At 36.3% G+C, this 24442-nt stretch overlaps 1 protein-coding gene across 14 annotated transcripts in view; it reads left to right on the top strand.

The window, feature by feature from the left end:
* Positions 1 to 24442, top strand: part of PPFIA2 (PTPRF interacting protein alpha 2) — a 502235-nt gene that overhangs the window by 391941 nt on the left and 85852 nt on the right. For all 14 annotated transcript variants that reach the window (XR_009494446.1, XM_059886832.1, XM_059886831.1 and 11 more), the window contains 5 exons: positions 1405 to 1467; positions 5604 to 5695; positions 10522 to 10657; positions 12003 to 12223; positions 21405 to 21642. Coding sequence is in view for 13 of the 14 variants with exons in the window: in XM_059886832.1 (XP_059742815.1) it covers positions 1405 to 1467; positions 5604 to 5695; positions 10522 to 10657; positions 12003 to 12223; positions 21405 to 21642 (750 nt within the window). In the remaining variant the exon portion in view is untranslated. The remainder of the gene's footprint in view (positions 1 to 1404; positions 1468 to 5603; positions 5696 to 10521; positions 10658 to 12002; positions 12224 to 21404; positions 21643 to 24442) is intronic.

Genomic DNA, 24442 nt, shown 5'->3' with positions numbered 1-24442 from the left:
TGATACATCTTAAAAGTGAACAAATGGCTTCTATAAAAATATGTAAGATCAATTTTTAAGTGAAAAAAAAAGTTACATGTTATATAATATATGTAGCATGATCATATAGACAAATGTATTGAAATGTGGTATGGTTTTGTGATGAAAGTGTTTCATTTATTTCTCACCTGGTGTGCAAAAAAGATTAAGACAAAAAATAGTATTTTGGATATGAACCATTCAAATGTTTCAAGTATCTGAATCTGCTACTAATCTAAAAGCCAAAATGTGAGTGAGTTTATATCACCAATAAAACCAGTGTCAATCTCACCACAGAATTTAGAAATGCAATACTTTCAGCCATATTGTTTCCAAAAACAGGCTTTTGTACCATCTGCAATTTCACTCACAATTTATATGTCTCATTAATAGTTGTCAACTACCAGATCAACAAAAGTTTTGTCAGCTGATTGCCAGTTCCATGGTATAAAAAAGGTAGGAATTAAAACCCAGGTGGAGAAATCATTTTGGAAATTTAGACTGAATGCCAGTCACTACTTAAACTAGACATTTCCCCCTGCTCCATACAGTAAACCAAAACAGGAAAAATGTTTCAAGAAAATGTTAAAGAAATTTGATCAGTTTACCCATCAAGTCATAAGGCATACCTTCTTCCTATTCAGTTCCAAGTGCATGCCAGTTCCCAAACTCTTACTTTTTTACTCTATGAATTTAAAAAGAATGCATTATTATAAATCATGCTTTGTAATACTACAAGAAAAATATAAAGATTTTAAAAATAGTAATACTTTTATGGCAAGGATTTTTTTTTAATCTGTCATGCAAGTTATTTATATATCATGTCATGTAACATTAATTTTTAAATAGCTAAATTTTATTTTTATTTAATAATTTAATCATTATTAGAAATTGTTCATTCTGTATATGAAATAAAGGTTCAGAAATTGAATCTTTAAAATATATGATCTTAAATTTTTCTTTCTTCAGGTAATAAAAATGAGTTCATCTGAATTCTTCTCTGTGACAGCTTTAGCTAATATTTTGCTTTTTATTCACTTTTTCTCATTTAAAGAGTAAACTGATTATTTCAAATTTTATTTTATTTTTTTTAAAAAAGACTAAGAAGAGGTTGACAAAAATAGTTTAAAAGTTAATAGTTATCTTATATGTCAATCCAACTGTTACAAAATGACACTTCCCATTTTAATTATGTATTTCTAAAAATGTTCAAGTGTCTTGTTTAAAGATTCCATTGAAACTTAGTTTCCATGGAAACCAAAAAATAAATGGTGCCAAGGAAGGAATCAAAGAAAATTCTTGAGTCATAGAAAATTAATCTACACATTGAGTGATTTTCTCTTTACTTTATTAATTATTTATCTGTTTTTCTTTCCTTTTCTGTAGAATGTTTTAATTCAAGAATCAGAAACTTTCAGAAAGAATCTGGAAGAATCTTTACATGATAAGGTATTATGGAACCTTACATTTTGTCCACTTTTCTATTTCACCATGGTGAATGTTTTTTTGTAAAATAAATTTGATAATAATTTTAGGATATTATCTTTTAAAATAGTTTAAATTTTATGTAATACATACAGAAAAGTGTACATATAGAAAGAGAGCCTGATAAACTTTTACAAGCCAACACACTAAAAATCAACAGCCTGGAAGCCCCCCATTGTTAGCCTATAATTGCAACTTTTATGCTAAAGGATAATCACTATCTTGACTGCTAACAGAAAAATAAAAATTATTTTTACTTTTTTGAACTTTATATAAAATTGTATGCACTGATTTGTGTCTAGTCTGAGATTATTTTAGCTGCAATGTATTAAATAACTACTGTGCATAACAGTTGTGATAAGTTACATCTTTGCGAACAAAATCTTAGTTCTAAAGTATCTGAAAAAGTCTCAGGCGAAAAAGCACAAGGCAATGAATTGTAGAGTAGCAGATGCCAAGTGCCAAATGAGGGAAATAGACGATAAGAACTACAGGTAAGAGAGATCACCATATACTGATGCTCTAAAGAAGGTTTCAGAAAACTTTAAGGAAAGATAGGACTGTGGTGCAGGTCTTTCAAATACAGTACCTGTGCCCTGATTGCAGGTGCTTAGAGTGGGGAGAGGATGAGTAGTTAGGTTTGAGATCTTAAATAATAATGGGCTTAGCAGTTTTACTAGAATCAGTTATTCTTATTGTAGAATACATGAGAGACTAGACAGATAAGGACCAGATTATGAAACATTAAAAGCTGTCATTGATAATGTCTTTTCCTCCTTCCTTAGCATGTAAAATTCTTGTTAGCAATTTTGTCTTATTTTGTTCAGCATAGGTAAATGAAATAATACCTAATCACTGTCTTAAGAAGTGACTTATTAAACGTGTGCTCAACAAAAGATGAAAGGAATGGAAACAGAGATGGGCAGGAGGGAGGGAAACAGGGAGTAATAGAGGGAAGGAAGAAACAGATGGAAGGAAGAAAGGAATGAAGGGAGAGAGGCAGAAAAGGAGAGGGAGAAGGAAGGGATGGAAGATCTGACAACATATGACATTTGGAAGGTATTGGAAAAGATGAGAGAATAAAGAGAAGAAGGAACAATTGTACATCTAACCGTATTGAATGCTACATATTATGATATTAATTTAAAAATAGCTATTTTGTCCCACAGTCAGGATGCACATACTCTTATCCCCTGAAAGATAGATGTATTAGAACAATTCAGTATGGTGCCTAGAAGATAGCATCTAATTCTTTCTGGAGTAGTTCAGAATGTCTCCATGAAGAAGATGACATTTCATCCAGCTCTTGAAGGCACATATGATCTTAACCAACAGAGAAGGATAGGGAAGAGGACATACTTATGCAGTAGTGTGGAGAAAAAACAAAGATGGTTGATTTGCTGAATCACCAGAAGTTTGCTGTGACTAGTATGTGTTTAAAGGACTAGAGTGTTACCAGATTGTGAATTTTGGACTGGATCCTATTCTGGAATGTTATGTTATTCAAAGCTCTGTGTGCTTCTGGCAAGATCCCCAGAACCCACTCCCCAACCACCTACCTGAACCTTATAACTCCAACAATCTGCCCAGGCAATCAGCAGTACAAATCATTCCATGCTTTACATCCCTGTTCATGTCAGTATCTAGAGGAAGCAAATCCCAGGTCATACATCATTTCTGAATGCCATTCCATACAGCTGAACACATTTCCTAATCTAACCACATCTATAACTTCTCAAATTTCCATTCAGTTATCTATAACTCAAAGTCCATTATGGAGAAAGCAATGGCACCCCACTCCAGTACTCTTTTGCCTGGAAAATCCCATGGACGGAGGAGCCTGGTAGGCTGCAGTCCATGGGGTCACTGAGAGTTGGACACGACTGAACGTCTTCACTTTCACTTTTCACTTTCATGCATTGGAGGAGGAAATGGCAACCCACTCCAGTTTTCTTGCCTGGAGAATCCCAGGGACGACGGAGCCTGGTGGGCTGCCGTCTATGGGGTCGCACACAGTCGGACACGACTGACGAGACTTAGCAGCAGCAGCAAAGTCCATTATGAGTAAAATCCTTCATATAATCAACTTATTTTCTTCATGTTTCTCTTCATTATCTTGATCTCTAAAGTTCCTAGGACCATCCTTGGATATATTCTGTATGTTCAGTCCTTGGTGAGTTCATAGATTTTAAATACCATTTGTAAATTGAGTACTTACAAATTTAGATCACCTACTGGGTCCTCGTTCCTGAAGGAGTTCATTTATTCAAGAGCCAATTCAGTATCTCTATTTGGACTCACGGGCATCTCCATCTTAACAAGTAATCCCCTCAACTCCCAAAACGCCACTACCAATTAACCTAATCAACACCCAGCAGTCATATCAATAGGTCACAACTTCTTCCCCTTAATTATTCAGGTTAAAAATCTTGGAGCTATTCTTGACCTCTTTCTTGATCCACACCCCTTAGCCAGTTCAATAGCAAATTCTCTCAGTTCTATCTTCAGAATGCAACCAATATCCTTGCCATTCTCTTCTGACACCACGGTTGTCCAAGCCATAATCCTCTTGGCCTGTTTTTGGAAGAGCAGTAATAATTTCATTTCTTCCCTGCCTTCCAGTCCCATTCATCAGTTCACCTCACAGCCATCAAAATCATCAGGTCACTTCTCTACTCAAAAATCCCCAAGTCATTCCCTATCTCACTCAGAGTAAAAGCCAGACACTTTAAGATGGTTTACAGAGCTTTCAGGCCTACCCTTACCAAATCCTGTTAGCATGATTTCCTAAACCGATTACCACTTGCCTTTCTCCTTAACTTTTCCAGTCCAGACACAAAAGCCTCCTTGCCCTCTCCCTCACCAAATGTGGTCCCCCCAAGAGGCCTTTGCACCCACCATTCCTCCTACTTGCCATTCCTTTCCTGAAGGTATTTTTTTTATCTCCCTCCCTTTCTCTCCGTCTTTGCTCAAGTATCACTTAATTCAGAGCCTTCCTTTACTCTGCTATTTTCTACTTCCTACCAACATCCTATAAACCCAAATTGTTTACTCTCTTTTCTGCTAGATTGTAAATTACACGAGGGCAGGAAATTTGACAGTTCATTGCTGTAGCATGCATGCTGTATCTTAAAGCCTACCACACAAGAGATGCTCATTGTATATTTGTGGAAATAATGAATCAATGAATTAATAAATATAATAAGAATGTATCAGATAACTATAAGCAAGAGTTTTATTTGATCATATATGTCTTTAAAGATGATACAGCTAGCAGAGGAATGTGTGGGCAAGAGATGGAAGGGAATGATGCCTCTGTGGAAGTTGGTAAAATAATTCAGGAAAAAGGTAAAAATATGTGTAATAAAGGATGGCAGTAGAAAGAATAAAAAGAACAGATACGATAAACATTGCAAAGGCCACACTGAAAAAAAGTCATGGTGAGAAAAGAAGTATGGGTCCAATAAAATGGCCATCATTGGCCCCTGCGAGGGGGAAAAATAACAGCCATGGAAAATACAGAAGGACACATTTAAATATTTATAATGCTATAAAATTTATAATCACAAAAACAAAACTGAGTGCTTACATGAGCATTTAATTAAGGGCTATAAGATCACTCTTGTCTTCATAAATTTACAGACTGAAACTGATAATGCCAATCTTAGAAAATTCTCAGATGCACAAGTTATTGTACCAATACCAAGCTAATAACTTTAGCTCATATCAGGTGATGACTTTTTATCATCCTTTTCTTAACCTTTTCTTGATTTTTTAAACAGCTATGCTTTCTACTCTGATTTTGAAGTGATGTATATATAGCTAGTCATGATCTTAGTTTTCCCATATGTTTAGAAAGATTTAGGATTAGTGAGTACTAGAGAATGTGGGTAAAATTGTATTAATTTCTTCTGTCACATTTTCATCTCAAGGGGAAAGTCAGGCATTTTTTGCTGTCATATCTAACAATACTTAATAAAAATATATTAATTCTTTCCATTTTTAGAAAGTTATTAAGCTTAGTAGTTGGTTTATCATAATTGAATGTTGGTATTATTGGTATATGCCTATCATCCGAGTAACACCTCTTTGATTTTTAGGAAAGGTTAGCAGAAGAAATTGAAAAGCTGAGATCCGAACTTGACCAGTTGAAAATGAGAACTGGCTCTTTAATTGAACCCACAATACCAAGGTAATATTAAATTAAAAGCTTATCTATAGTTCACCAAAAATCAATGTGAACTTTCTTATGGGTTTTGTATCTCCTCAAATAAAATAACTAAATGCCTTCTGTTGGTCAGCAGGCATTGCCCTATTTTGATTCCTTACTGATTTATAGTTTCTATGCTCCAAAATAATTCTCTAATTTAGTAATTCTTTCCTCACACATGCAATAAAATATAAATCATTACCTTTTGTATTCTTCATTTAATATATATAGAAATATATGTCTTCTTATATATTATAAACCATACATTAAGACATGGAGCTATAGATACAGAGATTACATGTTTTTCTAGTAAGAGGCATCGGTCATTTTCTCTATATGCAGAAATGCTTTCAGTGTTTCCTGTTACTGAAGAAGCATCATTGGTTATGATTACTTATATTTACTCATCATTGGTAAAGATCTGTTTTTGTCGAGGCAAAAGAGGAAAGGAGAAATATGTTAAAAAATTTTCAAGTAAATTTATTTGTACTCAGCTGCTTTGAGTCAATACCTCATCTTTAAAAAAAAAAGCAAAGAGATGCTTATTTACTATGTAGATAGATATATATCTAAGTTAATAACAAGCATTTATTTGTGAAACAACACAGTATCAGCTATTTGAAACTTTTGACCACCACAGACTTCTATTATAAAAGTGCATTTTTTTGGTCTTAAGCTAATCCTAAGAATGTTAGCTCCACAAGGGTTGGAGTTCTTTGCCTGTTTTGAGTACTATAATTTCAGCACCCCAAAAATATATATATATATATATGACTCTCAATAGATATTGTTGAAGAAATGCATATCCAGTAAAGCATTTTTCAAGCATTCAAGTGAAAAATCCAAATAAAAAAAAATCCTAAAAGTACTTATATTCTCTTCAGAATTTTGAATTCAGTTTAATATAAGAATCAGTTCTACAGATGTAAATACACCCAAGGAACTTTTAGATATGTAGATCTTTGATTTTGAAAATAATGTTTAGTTTTCTAATGTTTTATTATGATTTGTGTATCTGAACTTGTTATTGATTCAGTGATATACATGGTGATGATGATGCTGATAATGGTAAAGATGAAAGAAAACGCCAACAGAGTAAATACACAGAACTAGCATTATTCAATCAACAAATGTATATTTTATTAGGACCAAATGGCCATTTCATTGTCTTTTTTACCTTCAGTCTCAGAAATACAGAGTTGTAAAAGTGCTATCTAAAAGTTTATCACTGTAGTGAGTCATCATGGCAGCCGAACAATGTGACATTTATTGACAGTGAAGAATCATCAGGGAAGCCTGGGAACTACATGCTGCTGCTGCTGCTGCTGCTAAGTCGCTTCAGTCGTGTCGGACTCTGTGCGACCCCATAGACGGCAGCCCACCAGGCTCCGCCGTGCCTGGGATTCTCCAGGCAAGAACACTGGAGTGGGTTGCCATTTCCTTCTCCAGTGCATGAAAGTGAAAGTGAAGTCGCTCAGTCGTGTCCGACTCTTAGCGACCCCATGGACTGCAGCCCTCCAGGCTCCTCCGTCCATGGGATTTTCCAGGCAAGAGTGCTGGACTGGGGTGCCATCGCCTTCTCCTGGGAACTACATAGGGAACAACTATTCTTTGGTACAACAGGTTGTAGAGGAAACACTAGACTAAAAACAACTAAGTCGACATTCCTAGGTCTTAGGCATGTAATAACAAAATAACTGTTTGATTTTGGAAAACCCTTTTTTCCTTAATAAATTCAAATTAAATATATATATATTTACATTAATTACATATAAAATAACATTTTATGACAAGTTTACTTTGCAGATAAGATGAGACAAGTGAGAAAAGGGTGTTTTGTAAACAGTAAATCAACTCACAAATATACAGTATTATAGGAATTATTAAGACAGCTAATTTATAAAAAGTTAAGAGACAACTGAAACTTTATTAAACAAATTATTTCTTGAACAATCATATTCTGAGTGCACACAATTGAAAAAGAAATAAAGAAAACAAAGTACACGAGAACTTCATCTAGTTTTTGATCTTACAGGTGGGAAAGTAGGAAGAGATGAGCTGGAGTGAGTAAGACAGTGACCAATATCCTCTACTAATATAGTGTTTTGAAAATAATGTTCATTTTTCCAATGTTTTATTATGATTTATATATCTGAACTGAAGTTATTAATTCAGTGATATATATGGTGACAATGATGATAAGAAAGAAAAATGAGTTCCAAAGTGACTGGAAAAAGGCCTCATTTGGCTCATCTCTGGAGAAAGGTTAGGATCTGGATAATTGCAGAGGACAAGAAAGGACATCCCAGGAAGCAGAGAAATGAGCAACAGGTTTTCTCCAAGAAAATTCATATCTACTTATCTGTGCAAGTTCCTTTATGAGATTGTATTCAAGAGTCCCAGGAGATCCTGGAGGGGAAACCTCATGGTTCCTTGTTTAAGGGAACCAGGGACTGTGTTGTAACTTCCATCTATCTGCCAATGCCTCTCAAAATACTGTACACCAAAAATAATTTAAAAATTGAAATATAGGGAAATACTGCCTCTGACAGATCAGAGTTGAATAAAAGGAGAGAGGTGAGGAGTAACTGCTTCCAATAAAATAATAGCAATGCTTTCCTACAATTAGTGTTGCTTCAGGTCTTTTGTTCTTTCAAGATAACTTAAGTGCTTTCTACTTGTGAGATGTTGTAACATTGGAGATAGGTGATGGTAGTGAAGAATACATGTTCCAGATGGAAAATGCACAAATACGAATTTGAGGATTACAGGGCTTCCTGTAATCCTCAGGAAGCCAGGGCTTCCCTGTTGGCTCAGACAATAAAGAGTCTGCCTGCAATGCAGGAGACCTGGTCAGGAAGATCCCTTGGAGAAGGGAATGGCTACCCACTCCAGTATTCTTACCTGGAAAATGTCATGAACAGAGGAACCTGGCAGGCTACAGTCCATGGACTCTCTGTGAGTTGGACACAACTGAGCGACTAACACATTCACATTCACACAGGGAATTCACATTCATACAGGGAATGTGAATACATTCACCAGGAGCTAGAGTAGTATATGACGTTGAGACTTTTAAGCCTCAGCTTAAATAGAAACAAGAAATAGTAATCATATAAATGTGTGAAGAGACAGAAAGAATAGCATGTTCAAAGGCTTGAAGCAAAAGAAAGTTTGACTTTGAGAGTAAATGGAAATGAAACTGGGAAGTAGAAGCCCAGGTAGAGGGCTTTGTAAGAACAATGAAGAGTTTTGAGGAGGGCATCAATGGGACCAGATCTGTGTTTGTTTAGTGTTTTTATTGATGACCTGGAATTGAGAGATAAAACAACATGAAAACAATACTCCTAGCATGATGAGTTATAATTTTAGAAACTCTAGTGCCCAAAGAGACATTACCCTAAGCAGCCACAGACTAATAAAGGTCCTTAAACAGGGAATATGCTGACCTGGACAGTCTGGACTATAATATTAATATAATCAATTGCATTCATTTCTTGTCTTACCAGATATTTATCAAGTTCTTATTATATTCTAGGAATATCTCCTTGAACACACAGTGGTGACTAAAATCTGATCTTTGTCTTGATGAAATTTATATCCTCTGCTATAAATAAAGACTGACAGTTGTGCCATTTAATGGCTATGGCCTGATTGGCTAGTTTGTAATATATAACTAATTCACAATAAAGCCATTTTGCCTGATTAAGCCTCAAGTTTGCTGCTATAAAAACAATAGCTGTCATCTATTTGGAGGATGATTCCTTAGTTCGTCTGTTTTAACATCCAATTGGGCTAAACAAGAACCTGCATCAATTAAGTCAGTGTCTTCTACTTCTTCAAAAACCCAGAACTCACCTAACCTTTTATAGTCTTGCCAAGTATTTGGAGATGTTTGTTTTTGTCCGCAAAGAGAACTGAGAGTAAGAGCAGAGTAGATCAACAGAAGCCCCAGGTTCAAGAGAAAACAGCTTTAAGAGTATTTCCTATTGATGATGGATCATTTATATGACAGCATGTTGCATTTGTTATTATCATCATTACTATAGCTGCAAACTTAATTTTATATAAATCCATATATAAATAATATACTTGGAGAAACCTTTAGTGCACTTCAATTACAATGTACTTTATTTTCATGTTTATTGAAAACTAGTCTGATGATATTTTCCAATTAGAATTTTCAAAGTGTTTTATCTCTAAGCAGATTTCAGAATTGAATGTGCTTATTAAAAGATTCTTCCTTAATATTTTTGGAACAATGTCTTATCCAAACCTGAAAAACTGTTCTGATGGACTATCATATTTTATTTTCCAAAAAAAAAAAAAAAAATTATTAACCTTAGGTCAATCTGATTTTAAGTATTTTGTTAATTTCCTAAATTGAAAAATAAAACAGTAGAAAATAGATAATGCAGTGACTCAAAATGTTTACTCATTTTTCTCTTAGGTTAATGAAGAATATTTAAAACAAACACAGTGATAAATAAAATGTATTGGATTATCCACTAAATAGCTCAAAATAAAACAGAGTTGTCAGAATGTAAGCCAGTGGATTTTGGTTGTCAATCTTAACATGTTTCAATTGACTAGGGAGTTTGAAAATGATAATGAATAAACAGAAAGGCTTTTTAATATTCTAAAAGGAACCTGATCTTCAGAATGAACCTGAGACTGGAATGTATGACGTAAGCCTCTGAAGAGACCTCTAAGATTCATAACATATTTTCTTCCCCCTTGAGCGTTTGAGTTTTATTGCCAATTAAGTGGTGGATGGTGATTTGCTGATAAGTTTTCCTCATTTCCAGAACTCATCTAGACACCTCAGCCGAGCTGCGGTACTCTGTTGGATCCCTAGTGGACAGCCAGTCTGATTACAGAACAACCAAAGTGATAAGAAGACCAAGGAGAGGCCGCATGGGTGTGCGGAGAGATGAGGCAAAGGTTAAGCTTTTGATTTCAAGTCTTTGATGGTTTAAGTAAATACACTCTTCCATTTTGGATAGTATTTTTATACTGAAAGCATTCATTTGTGTTAGTTTCAAGTGTGATATATGACAGATTTTTTTTTTAACTATAGCTAACATAAAACCCCTGTGCACGTGCTAAGTTATTTTAGTCATATGTGACTCTTTATGACCCTATGGACTATAGCCCACCAGGCTCTTCTGTTCGTGGGACTCTCAAGGCAAGAATTCCCTTCTCTGGGGGATCTTCTCGACCCAGGGATCGAACGTGCATCTCTTATACCTCCTGCTTTGACAGGCAGGTTCTTTACCACTAGCACCATCTGGGAAGTCCAACATAAAACACCTTCTAGGTACCATAAGTTGAACTAAGCATGTGTCAAGTATTTATTCATGTAACCTTATAAATTGAGTACTATTTTATACTAATTTCATGTATGAAAAAAATTGAAGCCCAGGAATTTTATGTGTCCTACCTTGCATAGTCAGCCAAGTGATAAGATAATTGTATCTATATTTGAGTGATTTCAAATTATGCCATGTGGCCAAAAATGGCTTTTTGGGCAATATCACTTTTGTGGTCCCCCCCAAAATCATTTTACATCATCACAAAAATGAAAACCCACTTGTAAATAGCAGGAAATCTAGGACTGCTCTCTTTCTTTCAGCCATCTCCTGCCTTCAGGTCATAGCCTGAAATTTCAAGCACTGGTCTCTTGGTTACTTAAGACTGTTACTCATATGGAGGACTTATTGTATTAATTTAAAAAACATAGTCATGTAAATTGATGTGCCTTGGGCTTAAAAAAATCAATGAGGCATTTAAGCAACCAGAGCAGTGGAGATTAAATTAAATCTTTGCAATGTTTTTGCTACTTTGTTAGAATACAGGAGAAAGAATTCCTGTGTAATTTATTGTGTGATAATATGTGTTCCCTCAGGCTAATTATTAATAGTATAAGAAATGGAAGTGCTTAAGTACAAGTAAATAGAGATTGTTACATTTACAAAACATGAAAACATTGGAAACATAGATGCTTTAAAATAAGTACTACCTTGAATTGAGGTTGAACTAAAAATCATGCAGAAGTTTAACATTTTTATTCCTATTAAAATATTGATATTTATGCTGAAATTAATACCTTCCATTACTTAAGTATCAAGGAACTATCTTATTGACATGATAAATAAAATGTTAATAATCAATTCTGCTTTTGCCAAGGAAGCTATAAAAGCATGTGTGTTTTTGGTTTTTATTTTCAAAATAGTGCTTTGAAAATGAGCAAGATGAAATATACTGTAATTTTTCCTTTACCTTCCAGGTGAAATCTCTTGGAGATCATGAGTGGAATAGAACTCAACAAATTGGAGTGCTAAGCAGCCACCCTTTTGAAAGTGACACAGAGATGTCTGACATTGATGATGACGATAGAGAAACAATTTTCAGCTCAATGGATCTTCTCTCTCCAAGTGGTCATTCTGATGCCCAGACACTGGCCATGATGCTTCAGGAACAACTGGATGCAATCAACAAGGAAATCAGGTGAGTTCAATGATTTCTGATGGTCTCAAGGGATTGGTAGACCTTGATTCTAAAATTGTGTTCATCAAATCAGGAGCACTGGCATCCAGATACTCAGACCTCACCCTGCGCCTACGGAATCATAATGTACAGTTTCACAGTTTCCCAGGATAAACTTAGGACAGCTTTTATAAGAAACATATGTGAAAAATGCAGATTAATGATGTTCAGTTCAGTTCAGTTCAGTCACTCAGTCGTGTCCGACTCTTTGCGACCCCATGAACTGCAGCACGCCAGGCCTCCCTGTCCATCACCAACTCCCGGAGTTCACTCAGACTCACGTCCATCGAGTCAGTGATGCCATCCAGCCATCTCATCCTCTGTCGTCCCCTTCTCCTCCTGCCCGCAATCCCTCCCAGCATCAGAGTCTTTTCCAATGAGTCAACTCTTCGCATGAGGTGGCCAAAGTACTGGAGTTTCAGCTTTAGCAGCATTCTTTCCAAAGAACACCCAGGACTTATCTCCTTTAGAATAGACTGGTTGGATCTCCTTGCAGTCAATATTAGAGCAATATAAATGAATGAGGTAAAGGTGAAATCTTGGATCAGTTTTCCAAATGAATTGAATATCTGAGTAGAACTGGATCTTTAGTTTGATTAAACTTCAACCTATCTCTTACTCAACTATTTCTTCTAATTTGATTTTCCTTTACAATTAATAGAATGCCTAGAGTTTAAAACTGTATTCTTTTATTTAGCAAAACCATGTCACCTCTCACCAGGTTTTTCTGGAGTCGTGTATGGCCAATCATTTTAAAGTACAAAATTTCTTTTTTTTGAAGAGGAGGCAGTTTTTCCATTAGAATGTGTTTAAACATTATTAATGTTGTACTATGTTACATTATTAAAACTTGCTCTGGGATTCTGATCTTTCAGATCAGATCAGATCAGTCGCTCAGTCGTGTCCGACTCTTTGCGACCCCATGAATCGCAGCACGCCAGGCCTCCCTGTCCATCACCAACTCCCGGAGTTCACTCAGACTCACGTCCATCGAGTCAGTGATACCATCCAGCCATCTCATCCTCTGTCATCCCCTTCTCCTCCTGCCCCCAATTCCTCCCAGCATCAGAGTCTTTTCCAATGAGTCAACTCTTCGCATGAGGTGGCCAAAGTACTGGAGTTTCAGCTTTAGCATCATTCCTTCCAAAGAAATCCCAGGGCTGATCTCCTTCAGAATGGACTGGTTGGATCTCCTTGCAGTCCAAGGGACTCTCAAGAGTCTTCTCCAACACCACAGTTCAAAAGCATCAATTCTTCGGCGCTCAGCTTTCTTCACAGTCCAAGTCTCATATCCATACATGACCACAGGAAAAACCAGAGCCTTGACTAGACGAACCTTTGTTGGCAAAGTAATGTCTCTGCTTTTGAATATGCTGTCTAGGTTGGTCATAACTTTCCTTCCAAGGAGTAAGCGTCTTTTAATTTCATGGCTGCAGTCACCATCTGTAGTGATTTTGAAGCCCAGAAAAATAAAGTCTGACACTGTTTCCACTGTTTCCCCATCTATTTCCCATGAAGTGATGGGACCAGATGCCATGATCTTCATTTTCTGAATGTTGAGCTTTAAGCCAACTTTTTCACTCTCCACTTTCACTTGCATCAAGAGGCTTTTGAGTTCCTCTTCACTTTCTGCCATAAGGGTGGTGTCATCTGCATATCTGAGATTATTGATATTTCTCCCAGCAATCTTGATTCCAGCTTGTGTTTCTTCCAGTCCAGCATTTCTCATGATGTTCTCTGCATATAAGTTAAATAAGCACGGTGACAATATACAGCCTTGACGAACTCCTTTTCCTATTTGGAACCAGTCTGTGGTTCCATGTCCAGTTCTAACTGTTGCTTCCTGACCTGCATACAAATTTCTCAAGAGGCAGATCAGGTGGTCTGGTAGTCCCATCTCTTTCAGAATTTTCCACAGTTTCTTGTGATCCACACAGTCAAAGGCTTTGGCATAGTCAATAAAGCAGAAATAGATGTTTTTCTGGAACTCTCTTGCTTTTTCTATGATCCAGCGGCTGTTGGCAATTTGATCTCTGGTTCCTCTGCCTTTTCTAAAACCAGCTTGAACATCAGGAAGTTCATGGTTCACATATCGCTGAAGCCTGGCTTGGATTATTTTGAGCATTACTTTACTAGCGTGTGAGATGAGTGCAATTGTGCGGTAGTTTGAGCATTCTTTGGCATTGCCTTTCTTTGGTATTGGAATGAAAACTGACCTTTTCCAGTCCTGTGGCCACTGCTGAGTTCTCCAAATTTGCTGGCGTATTGAGTACAGCACTTTCACAGCATCATCTTTCAGGATTTGAAATAGCTCCACTGGAATTCCATCACCTCCACTAGCTTTGTTCGTAGTGATGCTTTCTAAGGCCCACTTGACTTCACATTCCAGGATGTCTGGCTCTAGGTCAGTGATCACACCATCGTGATTATCTGGGTCGTGAAGATCTTTTTTGTACAGTTCTTCTGTGTATTCTTGCCATCTCTTCTTAATGTCTTCTGCTTCTGTTACGTCCATACCATTTCTGTCCTTTATCGAGCCCATCTTTGCATGAAATGTACCTTTGGTATCTCTGATTTTCTTGAAGAGATCCCTAGTCTTTCCCATTCTGTTGTTTTCCTCTATTTCTTTGCACTGATCGCTGAAGAAGGCTTTCTTATCTCTTCTTGCTATTCTCTGGAACTCTGCATTCAGATGTTTATATCTTTCCTTTTCTCCTTTGCTTTTCACTTCTCTTCTTTTCACAGCTATTTGTAAGGCCTCCCCAGACAGCCATTTTGATTTTTTGCATTTCTTTTCTATGAGAATGGTCTTGATCCCTGTCTCCTGTACAGTGTCAAGAACCTCATTCCATAGTTCATCAGGCACTCTATCTATCAGATCTAGGCCCTTAAATCTATTTCTCACTTCCACTGTATAATCATAAGGGATTTGATTTAGGTCATATCTGAATGGTCTAGTGGTTTTCCCTACTTTCTTCAATTTAAATCTGAATTTGGCAATAAGGAGTTCATGGTCTGAGCCACAGTCAGCTCCTGGTCTTGTTTTTGCTGACTGTATAGAGCTTCTCCATCTTTGGCTGCAAAGAATATAATCAATCTGATTTCAACGTTGACCATCTGGTGATGTCCATGTGTAGAGTCTTCTCTTGTGTTGTTGGAAGATGGTGTTTGTTATGACCAGTGCATTTTCTTGGCAAAACTCTATTAGTCTTTGCCCTGCTTCATTCCGTATTCCAAGGCCAAATTTGCCTGTTACTCCAGGTGTTTCTTGACTTCCTACTTTTGCATTCCAGTCCCCTATAATGAAAAGCACATCTTTTTTTGGGTGTTAGTTCTAAAAGGTCTTGTAGGTCTTCATAGAACAGTTCAACTTCAGCTTCTTCGGCGTTACTGGTTGGGGCATAGACTTGGATTACTGTAATATTGAATGGTTTGCCTTGGAAAAAAACAGAGATCATTCTGTCATTTTTGAGATTACATCCAAGTACTGCATTTTGGACTCTTTTTTTGACCATGATGGCCACTCCATTTCTTCTGAGGGATTCCTGCCCGCAGTAGTAGATATAATGGTCATCTGAGTTAAATTCACCCATTCCAGTCCATTTCAGTTCGCTGATTCCTAGAATGTCGACATTCACTCTTGCCATCTCTTGTTTGACCACTTCCAATTTGCCTTGATTCATGGACCTGACATTCCAGGTTCCTATGCAATATTGCCCTTTACAGCATCGGACCTTGCTTTGGGTGAATTTAAAAGGCACCATGATAATAAACTTCAGACTAACAGAATTCATATTCTTTGTGTAAGTGAAATATTATAATTAAGAGTAGTTATATTAGAATTTTTAATAATGTAATTTCTTAGAGAAGTCTAAGATTCAGAGCAAAATTGAGAGAAAAGTGGAGTGAGTTCCCATATACCTCCTGGCCTCAAACATGCATATCCTCCCCCATTGTCAACATCCTTAATAAGAGTAGTTTTTGTTACAACTGATGAACTTACATTGATGCAGCATATTTTTCAAATCCATAAGTTACATTATGGTTCACCTTTTTTTTTTTAATGTCATTTTATTGTGGTAAAGAGGCTTCCCTGGTGGCTCAGACAGTAAAGGATCTTCCTGCAATCCAGGAGACCTGGATTTGATCTGTAAATTGGGAAGATCCCTTGAAGAAGAGAATGGCTACCTACTCTAGTATTCTTGCCTGAGAAATTCCATAGACAGAGGAGCCTGGGAGGCTATAGTCCGTGGGGTCACAAAGAGTTGGACATGACTGAGTGACTAACACTATTGTAGTAAAAGTCACATAATATAGAACATACTATTTTAACCATTTCATGCAAAAACTGGCACAATAAAGGACAGAAATGGTATGGATCTAAGAGAAACAGGAGATGTTAAGAAGAGGTGGCAAGAATACACAGAAGATCTATACAAAAAAGATCTTAATGACCCAGCTAACCGTGATAGTGTATCACTCACCTAGAGCCAAACATCCTGAACTATGAAATCAAGTGGGCCTTAGGAAACGTCACTATGAACAAAGCTAGTGAAGGTGATGGAATTCCATCTGACCTATTTCAAATCCTAAGAGATGATGCTTTAAAGTGCTGCACTCAATATACCAGCAAACTCAGAAAACTCAACAGTGGCCACAGGACTGGAAAAGGTCAGTTTTCATTCTAATCCCAAAGGAGGCAATGCCAAAGACTGTTCAAACCACCACACAATTGCACTCATTTCACATGCTAGCAAGGTAATGCTTGAAATTCTTCAAGCTGGGCTAAAACAGCATGTGAACTGAGAACTTCCAGATGTTCAAACTGGATTTAGAAAAGGCAGAGGAACCAGAGGTCAAATTGCCAAATCCATTGGATCATCGAAAAAGAAAGAGTTCCAGAAAAACATCTACTTCTTCTTTATTGAAGAAGTATGCCAAAGCTTTTGACTGTGTGGTATGGAAACTTCTGAAAGAGATGGGAATACCAGATCACCTAACCTGCCTCCTGAGAAATCTGTATGTAGGTCAATAAGCAGCAGGTAGAATCAGACATGAAACAGTGGATTTGTTCCAAATTGGAAAAGGAGTATGCCAAGGCTGTATATTGTCACCCTGCTTATTTAACTTATATGAGGAGTACATTGTGTGAAATGCTGGGCTGGATGAAGCACAAGCTGGAATCAAGATTTCCAGGAGAAATATCAATAATCTCAGATATGCAGATGACACCATCCTTATGTCAGAAAGCAAAGAGAAACTAAAGAGTCTCTTGATGAAGGTGAAAGAGGAGAGTGAAAAAGCTGACTTAAAACTCAATATTCAAAAAACAAAGATCATGGCATCTGGTCCCATCACTTCATGGGAAGTAGATGGGGAAACAGTGGAAACAGTAACTTTATTTTCTTGGGTTCCAAAATCACTGAGGATGGTGACTGCAGCCATTAAATTAAAGGACACTTGCTCCTTGGAAGAAAAGTTATGACCAACCTAAATAGCATATTAAAAAGCAGAGACATTACTTTGCTCACAAAGGTCTATATAATCAAAGCTATGGTTTTTCCAGTAGTCATGTATGGGTGTGAGAGTTGGACCATAAAGAAGGCTGAGCACCTAAGAATTGATACTTTTGAACTGTGGTGTTGGAGAAGACTGTTGAGAGTCCCTTGGACTACAAGCAGATCAAACTAGTCAATCCTAAAGAAAATCAGTCCTGAATATTCATTGGAGGGACAGATGCTGGAGCTGAAGCTCCCATACTTTGGCCAGCTGATATGAAGAACCAACTCATTAGAAAAGACTCATACTGAAAAAGATTGAAGGCAGGAGGAGAAGAGGATGACAGAGGCTGAGATGGTTGGATGGCTTCACTGACTCAGTGAACATGAGTTTGAGCAAACTCCAGGAGATGGAGAAGGACAGTGAAGCCAGGCTTGTTTCAGTCCATGGGGTCTCAAAGAGTCAGGCATGACTGAGCAATTGAACAACAACATTTTAACCATGTTTATCTGTAGAGTTCAGTAACATGAAGTACATTCACATTGTTCTGCAACTCTTAACGTCACCCATCTTCTGAATTTTAACCTTCCTGGACTGAAACTCTGTCCCCATTAAACACTAACTCCCCATTCACCCTCCCCACCCTACCCCATGTCCTGGTTCCTGGCATCTACCAATGTACTTTCTGATGCTATGAACCTGACTATTCTAAATACCTCATATCAGAGGAATCACAGTATTTGCACATTTTGGTTCACTGTTGGTTGTCTGGAAAATTTATGATGATGTATACCCAATATCATGATATCATACAGACAGAATATTTTTACTGCCCGAAAAACTCACTGTGCTCTGTCTATTCATCCCTTTCCCCATCCCAACCCCTGGAAATCCCTAATCTTTTTTTTGTATCCATGGTTGCCTTTTCCAGAGTGTCATATATTTGAACTCATACAATATGTAGCCTCTTCAGATTGGTTTATTTCGTTTAATCATATGCATTTATTGTTCCCCCATGTCTCTTCATGGCTTGATAGCTCATTTCATTTTAGCACTGAATGTTATTCCATTGTATAAATGTACCAATTTATGTATCCATTCACCTACTGAAGGATATCTTAGTTGTTTCTAAGTTTGGACAATCATGGATAAAATTGTTCTAAACGTCTATGTGCAGGTTTTTGTGTGGACCTCAGCTCTCATATTCTTTGGGTAAATATCAAGGAACACAATTATTGAATTATATATTAAGAGTATGTTTAGTTTTGTAAGAAATTGCCAAACTTTTCCAAAGTAAATATGTAAAAAGAAAACTTTGTGGTGATCATTACCTTGAAATTAAAGATTATATATCATTGGAAATCACAGTAATCCATTTATACTTAAGAGGAAGATATCTCAGGATGGATCAAATTGCCAACATCTGCTGGATCATGGAAAAAGCAAGAGAGTTCCAGAAAAACATCTATTTCTGCTTTATTGACTATGCCAAAGCCTTTGACTGTGTGGATCACAAGAAACTGTGGAAAATTCTGAAAGAGATGGGAATACCAGACCACCTGACCTGCCTCTTGAGAAACCTGTATGCAGGTCAGGAAGCAACAGTTAGAACTGGACATGGAACAGCAGACTAGTTCCAAATAGGAAAAGGAGTATGTCAAGGCTGTATATTGTCCCCCTGCTGATTTAACTTATATGCAGGGTACATCATGAGAAATGCTGGACTGGAAGAAGCACAAGCTGGAATCAAGATTGCTGGGAGAAATATCAATAACCTCAGATATGCAGATGACACCACCCTTATGGCAGAAAGTGAAGAGGAACTAAAGAACCTCTTGATGAAAGTGAAAGAGGAGAGTGAAAAAGTTGGCTTAAAGCTCAACATTCAGAAAACAAAGATCATGGCATCTGGTCCCATCACTTCATGGGAAATAGATGGGGAAACAGTGAAAATAGTGTCAGACTATTTTGGGGGCTCCAAAATCACTTCAGGTGGTGATTGCAGCCATGAAATTAAAAGATGCTTACTCCTTGGAAGGAAAGTTATGACCAACCTAGACAGCATATTAAAAAGCAGAGAGATTACTTTGCCAAAAAAGGTACGTCTAGTCAAGACTATGGATTTTCCAGTGGTCATGTATGGGTGTGAGAGTTGGACTGCGAAGAAAGCTGAGTGCCAAATAATTGATGCTTTTGAACTGTGGTGTTGGAGAAGACTCTTGAGAGTCCCTTGGACTGCAAGGAGATCCAACCAGTCCATCCTAAGAGACCAGTTCTGGGTGTTCATTGGAAGCACTGATGTTGAAGCTGAAACTCCAGTACTTTGGCCACCTCATGCAAAGAGTTGACTCATTGGAAAAGACCCTGATGCTGGGAAAGATCAAAGGCAGGAGGAGAAGGGATGGCAGAGGATGAGATGGCTGGATGACATCACCAACTCGATGCACATGAGTTTGTGTGCACTCCGGCAGTTGGTGATGGACAGGGAGGCCTGGCATGCTGTGAATCATGGGGTCGCAAAGAGTCAAAAATGACTGAGCGACTGAACTGAACTGAACTGATCTCAGGAGAGATGTTTCTAACCCCCATTTTTCAAATAAATTATATGGGTACACAGTTTTATTATAACAATATGCAAATTGTATATAGATTCAGCTTAAATAGGATCTTTGCACCAACCCCGCTAATGTTCTTTATTCTTTGTCTGTGTAATAAATAATTTATGTATATTCTTGAAATTTCTCCCTGATAAAGAAAAATAGTAATAGTGATTTGTCTTCTCAAAAGCATTTACAGCAATAGTTTTTCTTAAAACATTTAACTATCTAGCATATATACATTATTTAAATTGCTTAGTGCTTATGTAAAAGCAAGTTGGCTAAGTCAGGGTTTTATTTGGTCAAATTATAATTATGAATGACCATTTTTTGAGGAGTCTATCAATCATACTTTTTCACTGGATAGGAGGTAAGAGTCAATGACCTTGTTGAGACTTGAGTTCTTAAAAGTCTCACATATTAGTTCCTAAGTACAAATGTAAGATTAAGATTAGAGGCAGTAATTAACTAGACACTCAAAGTTTTAAAAGAGTTTTAACAGGTAGCAGTATAGAAAACGGAGAAGGCAATGGCACCCCACTCCAGTACTCTTGCCTGGAAAATCCCATGGACGGAGGAGCCTGGTAGGCTGCAGTCCATGGGGTCGCTAAGAGTCGGACACCGCTGAGCGACTTCACTTTCACTTTTCACTTTCATGCATTAGAGAAGGAAATGGCAACCCACTCCAGTGTTCTTGCCTGGAGAATCCCAGGGACGGGGGAGCCTGGTGGGCTGCCATCTATGGGGGTCTCACAGAATCGGACACGACTGAAGCAACTTAGCAGCAGCAGCAGCAGCAGTATAGAAAGGGTATCAAACTGTAAACCCAAGGGATTATATGTCATTTGAAAAAAAAGATTTTCTAGTTCTCAGCCAAGAAGTCTCTGGAATTTATTGAAAGTTATATTGTCTAGGGAAAAAATAAAAATGTTAGATTTGATATAAAAATATTCAGTTATTTATTCATTTATTTATTTGATGAATTCCAAATATTAATAACTTTATAACAACATGTAATATATCAAAATTAAACTAATATCTTTCAGACTAATTCAAGAAGAAAAAGAATCCACAGAGTTACGTGCTGAAGAAATTGAGAACAGAGTGGCTAGTGTGAGTCTGGAAGGCCTGAATTTAGCAAGGGTCCACCCAGGTACCTCCATCACTGCCTCGGTCACAGCTTCTTCGCTGGCCAGCTCGTCTCCCCCTAGCGGACACTCAACACCAAAGCTCACACCTCGAAGTCCTGCCAGGGAAATGGATCGGATGGGAGTCATGACACTGGTATGATGTGTCCAGAGAACCTTTGCTTCCATTAGAATTACTGATGCATTAGCTAAAATTTATTGGATATTTCTTCTCATCTAAAAGCTTTCTGTGTGTTTTATCATTTTTCTCTTTTTCTTAACAAACCTATGTGATAAGTACAAATATTAATCTAACTATTTCATATTAATATGAAATATTAATAAATATGAAATTAATATTTCACATTAATATTTCCTCATTTCATAAATGAGGAAACAAAGCCTAATAAAAACCTATGTGATAAGTACAAATATTAATCCAACTGTAAAATAAGGAAATGAAGCCTACACAGCTATAATTTCCCAAGGCCACGTAATTAGTAAATGGAAGGAAGAGCAGAAATCTAAATATCACATCAGAAATCTGAATAATTTAAACCGTTAAGTTCATTTTTACTGATGACATCTTGATGAAGTACATTGAGACTGGGTGTTTTTTTTTTAACACAGTTTCAAAAATATTTATTATAATTGCTTCAATACACCAACATAGAATGTTATAATTTTATAATGTAAAATTATAATTCTAAAAGAAGAGCTTAAATTCTAAAACAATAGCAGCAATTTCCTGAGCCTTATAATTCCATGTCAAAAGTTTCACCCTTCTTTATCCTTTAATCTTTTATTTCATGTATCTTCCTTTGAGATTAAAAGTCAGAAATCTAAATTACGAAGTACTCTTAACATATGAAAGAAAAATTAAAATACCCCTTGCCAAAAATAATATAGGCAGAGTGACTGCTGACTGTCATGATGTTTAGTCACTTTATTCTCATGATAACATTTGAAAATCTAAGGGCATTATCTTGACTATAAGTAATTGAAATGTTGAGGGTATGGATAAGTGTCCTTGTTCAACACAGCTAGTAAAGAGGAGCTGAATTTTTCTTCAAATTTGCTAAGTCAAAAGCATATACTATTTTATCTTTGTTGTTTTCAGTGATTAGGAGGGAAACATATTTCAATATATTTTCTGTGATTACCTGGGAAATATGTTGAAAGGACAACAATAGTGAAGATGTAAATATTCTGAACTCTTTATGAGGGAAAAGTCTATGTTTTGTCATGAATATTAGAACTATATTAAAACAATAAAATTTAAATTAAAAATAAAAGTTTGGAGATGGAGATTAATTAAAACATAAATAGATCAAATAATAGATGATATTCTGCAAAAATCTTGTACAAGTATAACAAATGGAGGAGAAATTAATAATAGGACAGAATAATATGATATAAGTGTATATAGTATTTCTGGTCAGAAGGCTGTGAAGCCTCTGTAAAAAGTGTCACAATGCCTGCATCTGTGTACGTGTGTATAATATATGAACAATGAAGTTTAATTCAATTTCTAAATGATCGTTAAATAAATCTTTAAAAAAATATGTTGCAATAATGTGTATTGTGGTAAAAAATGGCATTAGAATTAATATATATAAATGCACACATGTGTGCATATATGTATGTGTGTGTGTGTGTGTGTGTGTGTATATATATATATATATATATATATATATAATATTCCACCCCAAGGGGAAAACTACCTTGTAAGTAAATGATTTTTAGATTTTATCTTCATAAAATTTCTCCTATGTATATCAGTTTAGGTATGTTTTTCTTAAATTTTGCACTGAAAATTGGAACAGAAGGCTATTTATGAGGCAGTATTTCCTATATCCAAAGTCTTTACAATTATGAAACTTCCAGGCAATAAAATCTATATAAAAGAGAAATGATGAAAAAAAATTAAAAAGGAAATACCTCCTTCAACCATTGAGTATTCTGCTGCTGCTGCTGCTAAGTCGCTTCAGTCGTGTCCTATTCCTTGCTTATTTCCAGATGGAAAATCCAAATAAAGACCAACTAATCAAAGCAGATCCCAGCTAGATACAGCACAACCTTTTAGCCAATGTACTAAGATAAACTAACCCAATATACTGAGCTACATTTTGATCTATGACCAAATTATGATCTCCTTATTTTAGAAATCAGGAACCGAACTTCCTTGGTGGTCCAGTGGTTAAGACTCCACACGTCCACTAAAGGGAACACAGTTTTGATCCTTAGTCAGGGAACTGAAATCCCACAGGCCGTGGGGTATGCCCTCCCCTCTAAAATCCGGGAACCATCCATCTGATTAGAGTCATTAAAAATGATATTGTATTTGGCTTAGTTTCTGCATGTGCAATTTATGCTATGTATGTTGATGATCTACTTGTCATCAAAGCTGTAGTAAGAATATTGGCCCACAAGGGTATAATTTACTTAGCATTCAAGCCAAGAGAACTTTGATTATTTCTGTACTGCTATTATTTTCTACACTTTTTCAGCCTATTATTTTGACCTTTTAAGTATTTTCATTATATATTAGCATTATAACCCTTGACAGTGTTGTTATTTTTATAATAACAAAATAATATATTTGTATCCATTTAGACATAATGTTTGGTTGTGTATGAATAGGATGCCACTGCTCTCATGCATTTTCTTGAGCAGTTATAAATAAAACAATGGTAAATGAACATTACTATACTATAATTAGAGTACTTAAAAGCTATTTAGAGAATTTCCTGAGGGTAAAAAGGAAAAAAGTAAACAAAAATTAAACATTTAAAATGTTTAATATCTGACTCAATAAAACAAAAAATAAAATCCAGGAGATCCTTATCACCTAGTAGAACTCTGTCATCAAATTCATTTTTGTTACGGTGAAAGACAGGTTTTCCTTTACCTGTAGAAAATACTGGAGAAAAAAATAATTTTGTTGGATGTAATTC

This window comes from Bos taurus, chromosome 5 (genome assembly GCF_002263795.3).
Source record: "Bos taurus isolate L1 Dominette 01449 registration number 42190680 breed Hereford chromosome 5, ARS-UCD2.0, whole genome shotgun sequence".
Lineage (NCBI taxonomy): Eukaryota > Metazoa > Chordata > Mammalia > Artiodactyla > Bovidae > Bos > Bos taurus.
The sequence above is the reverse complement of the archived record's forward strand: the minus strand, read 5'-3'. Positions and strand labels throughout refer to the sequence as shown.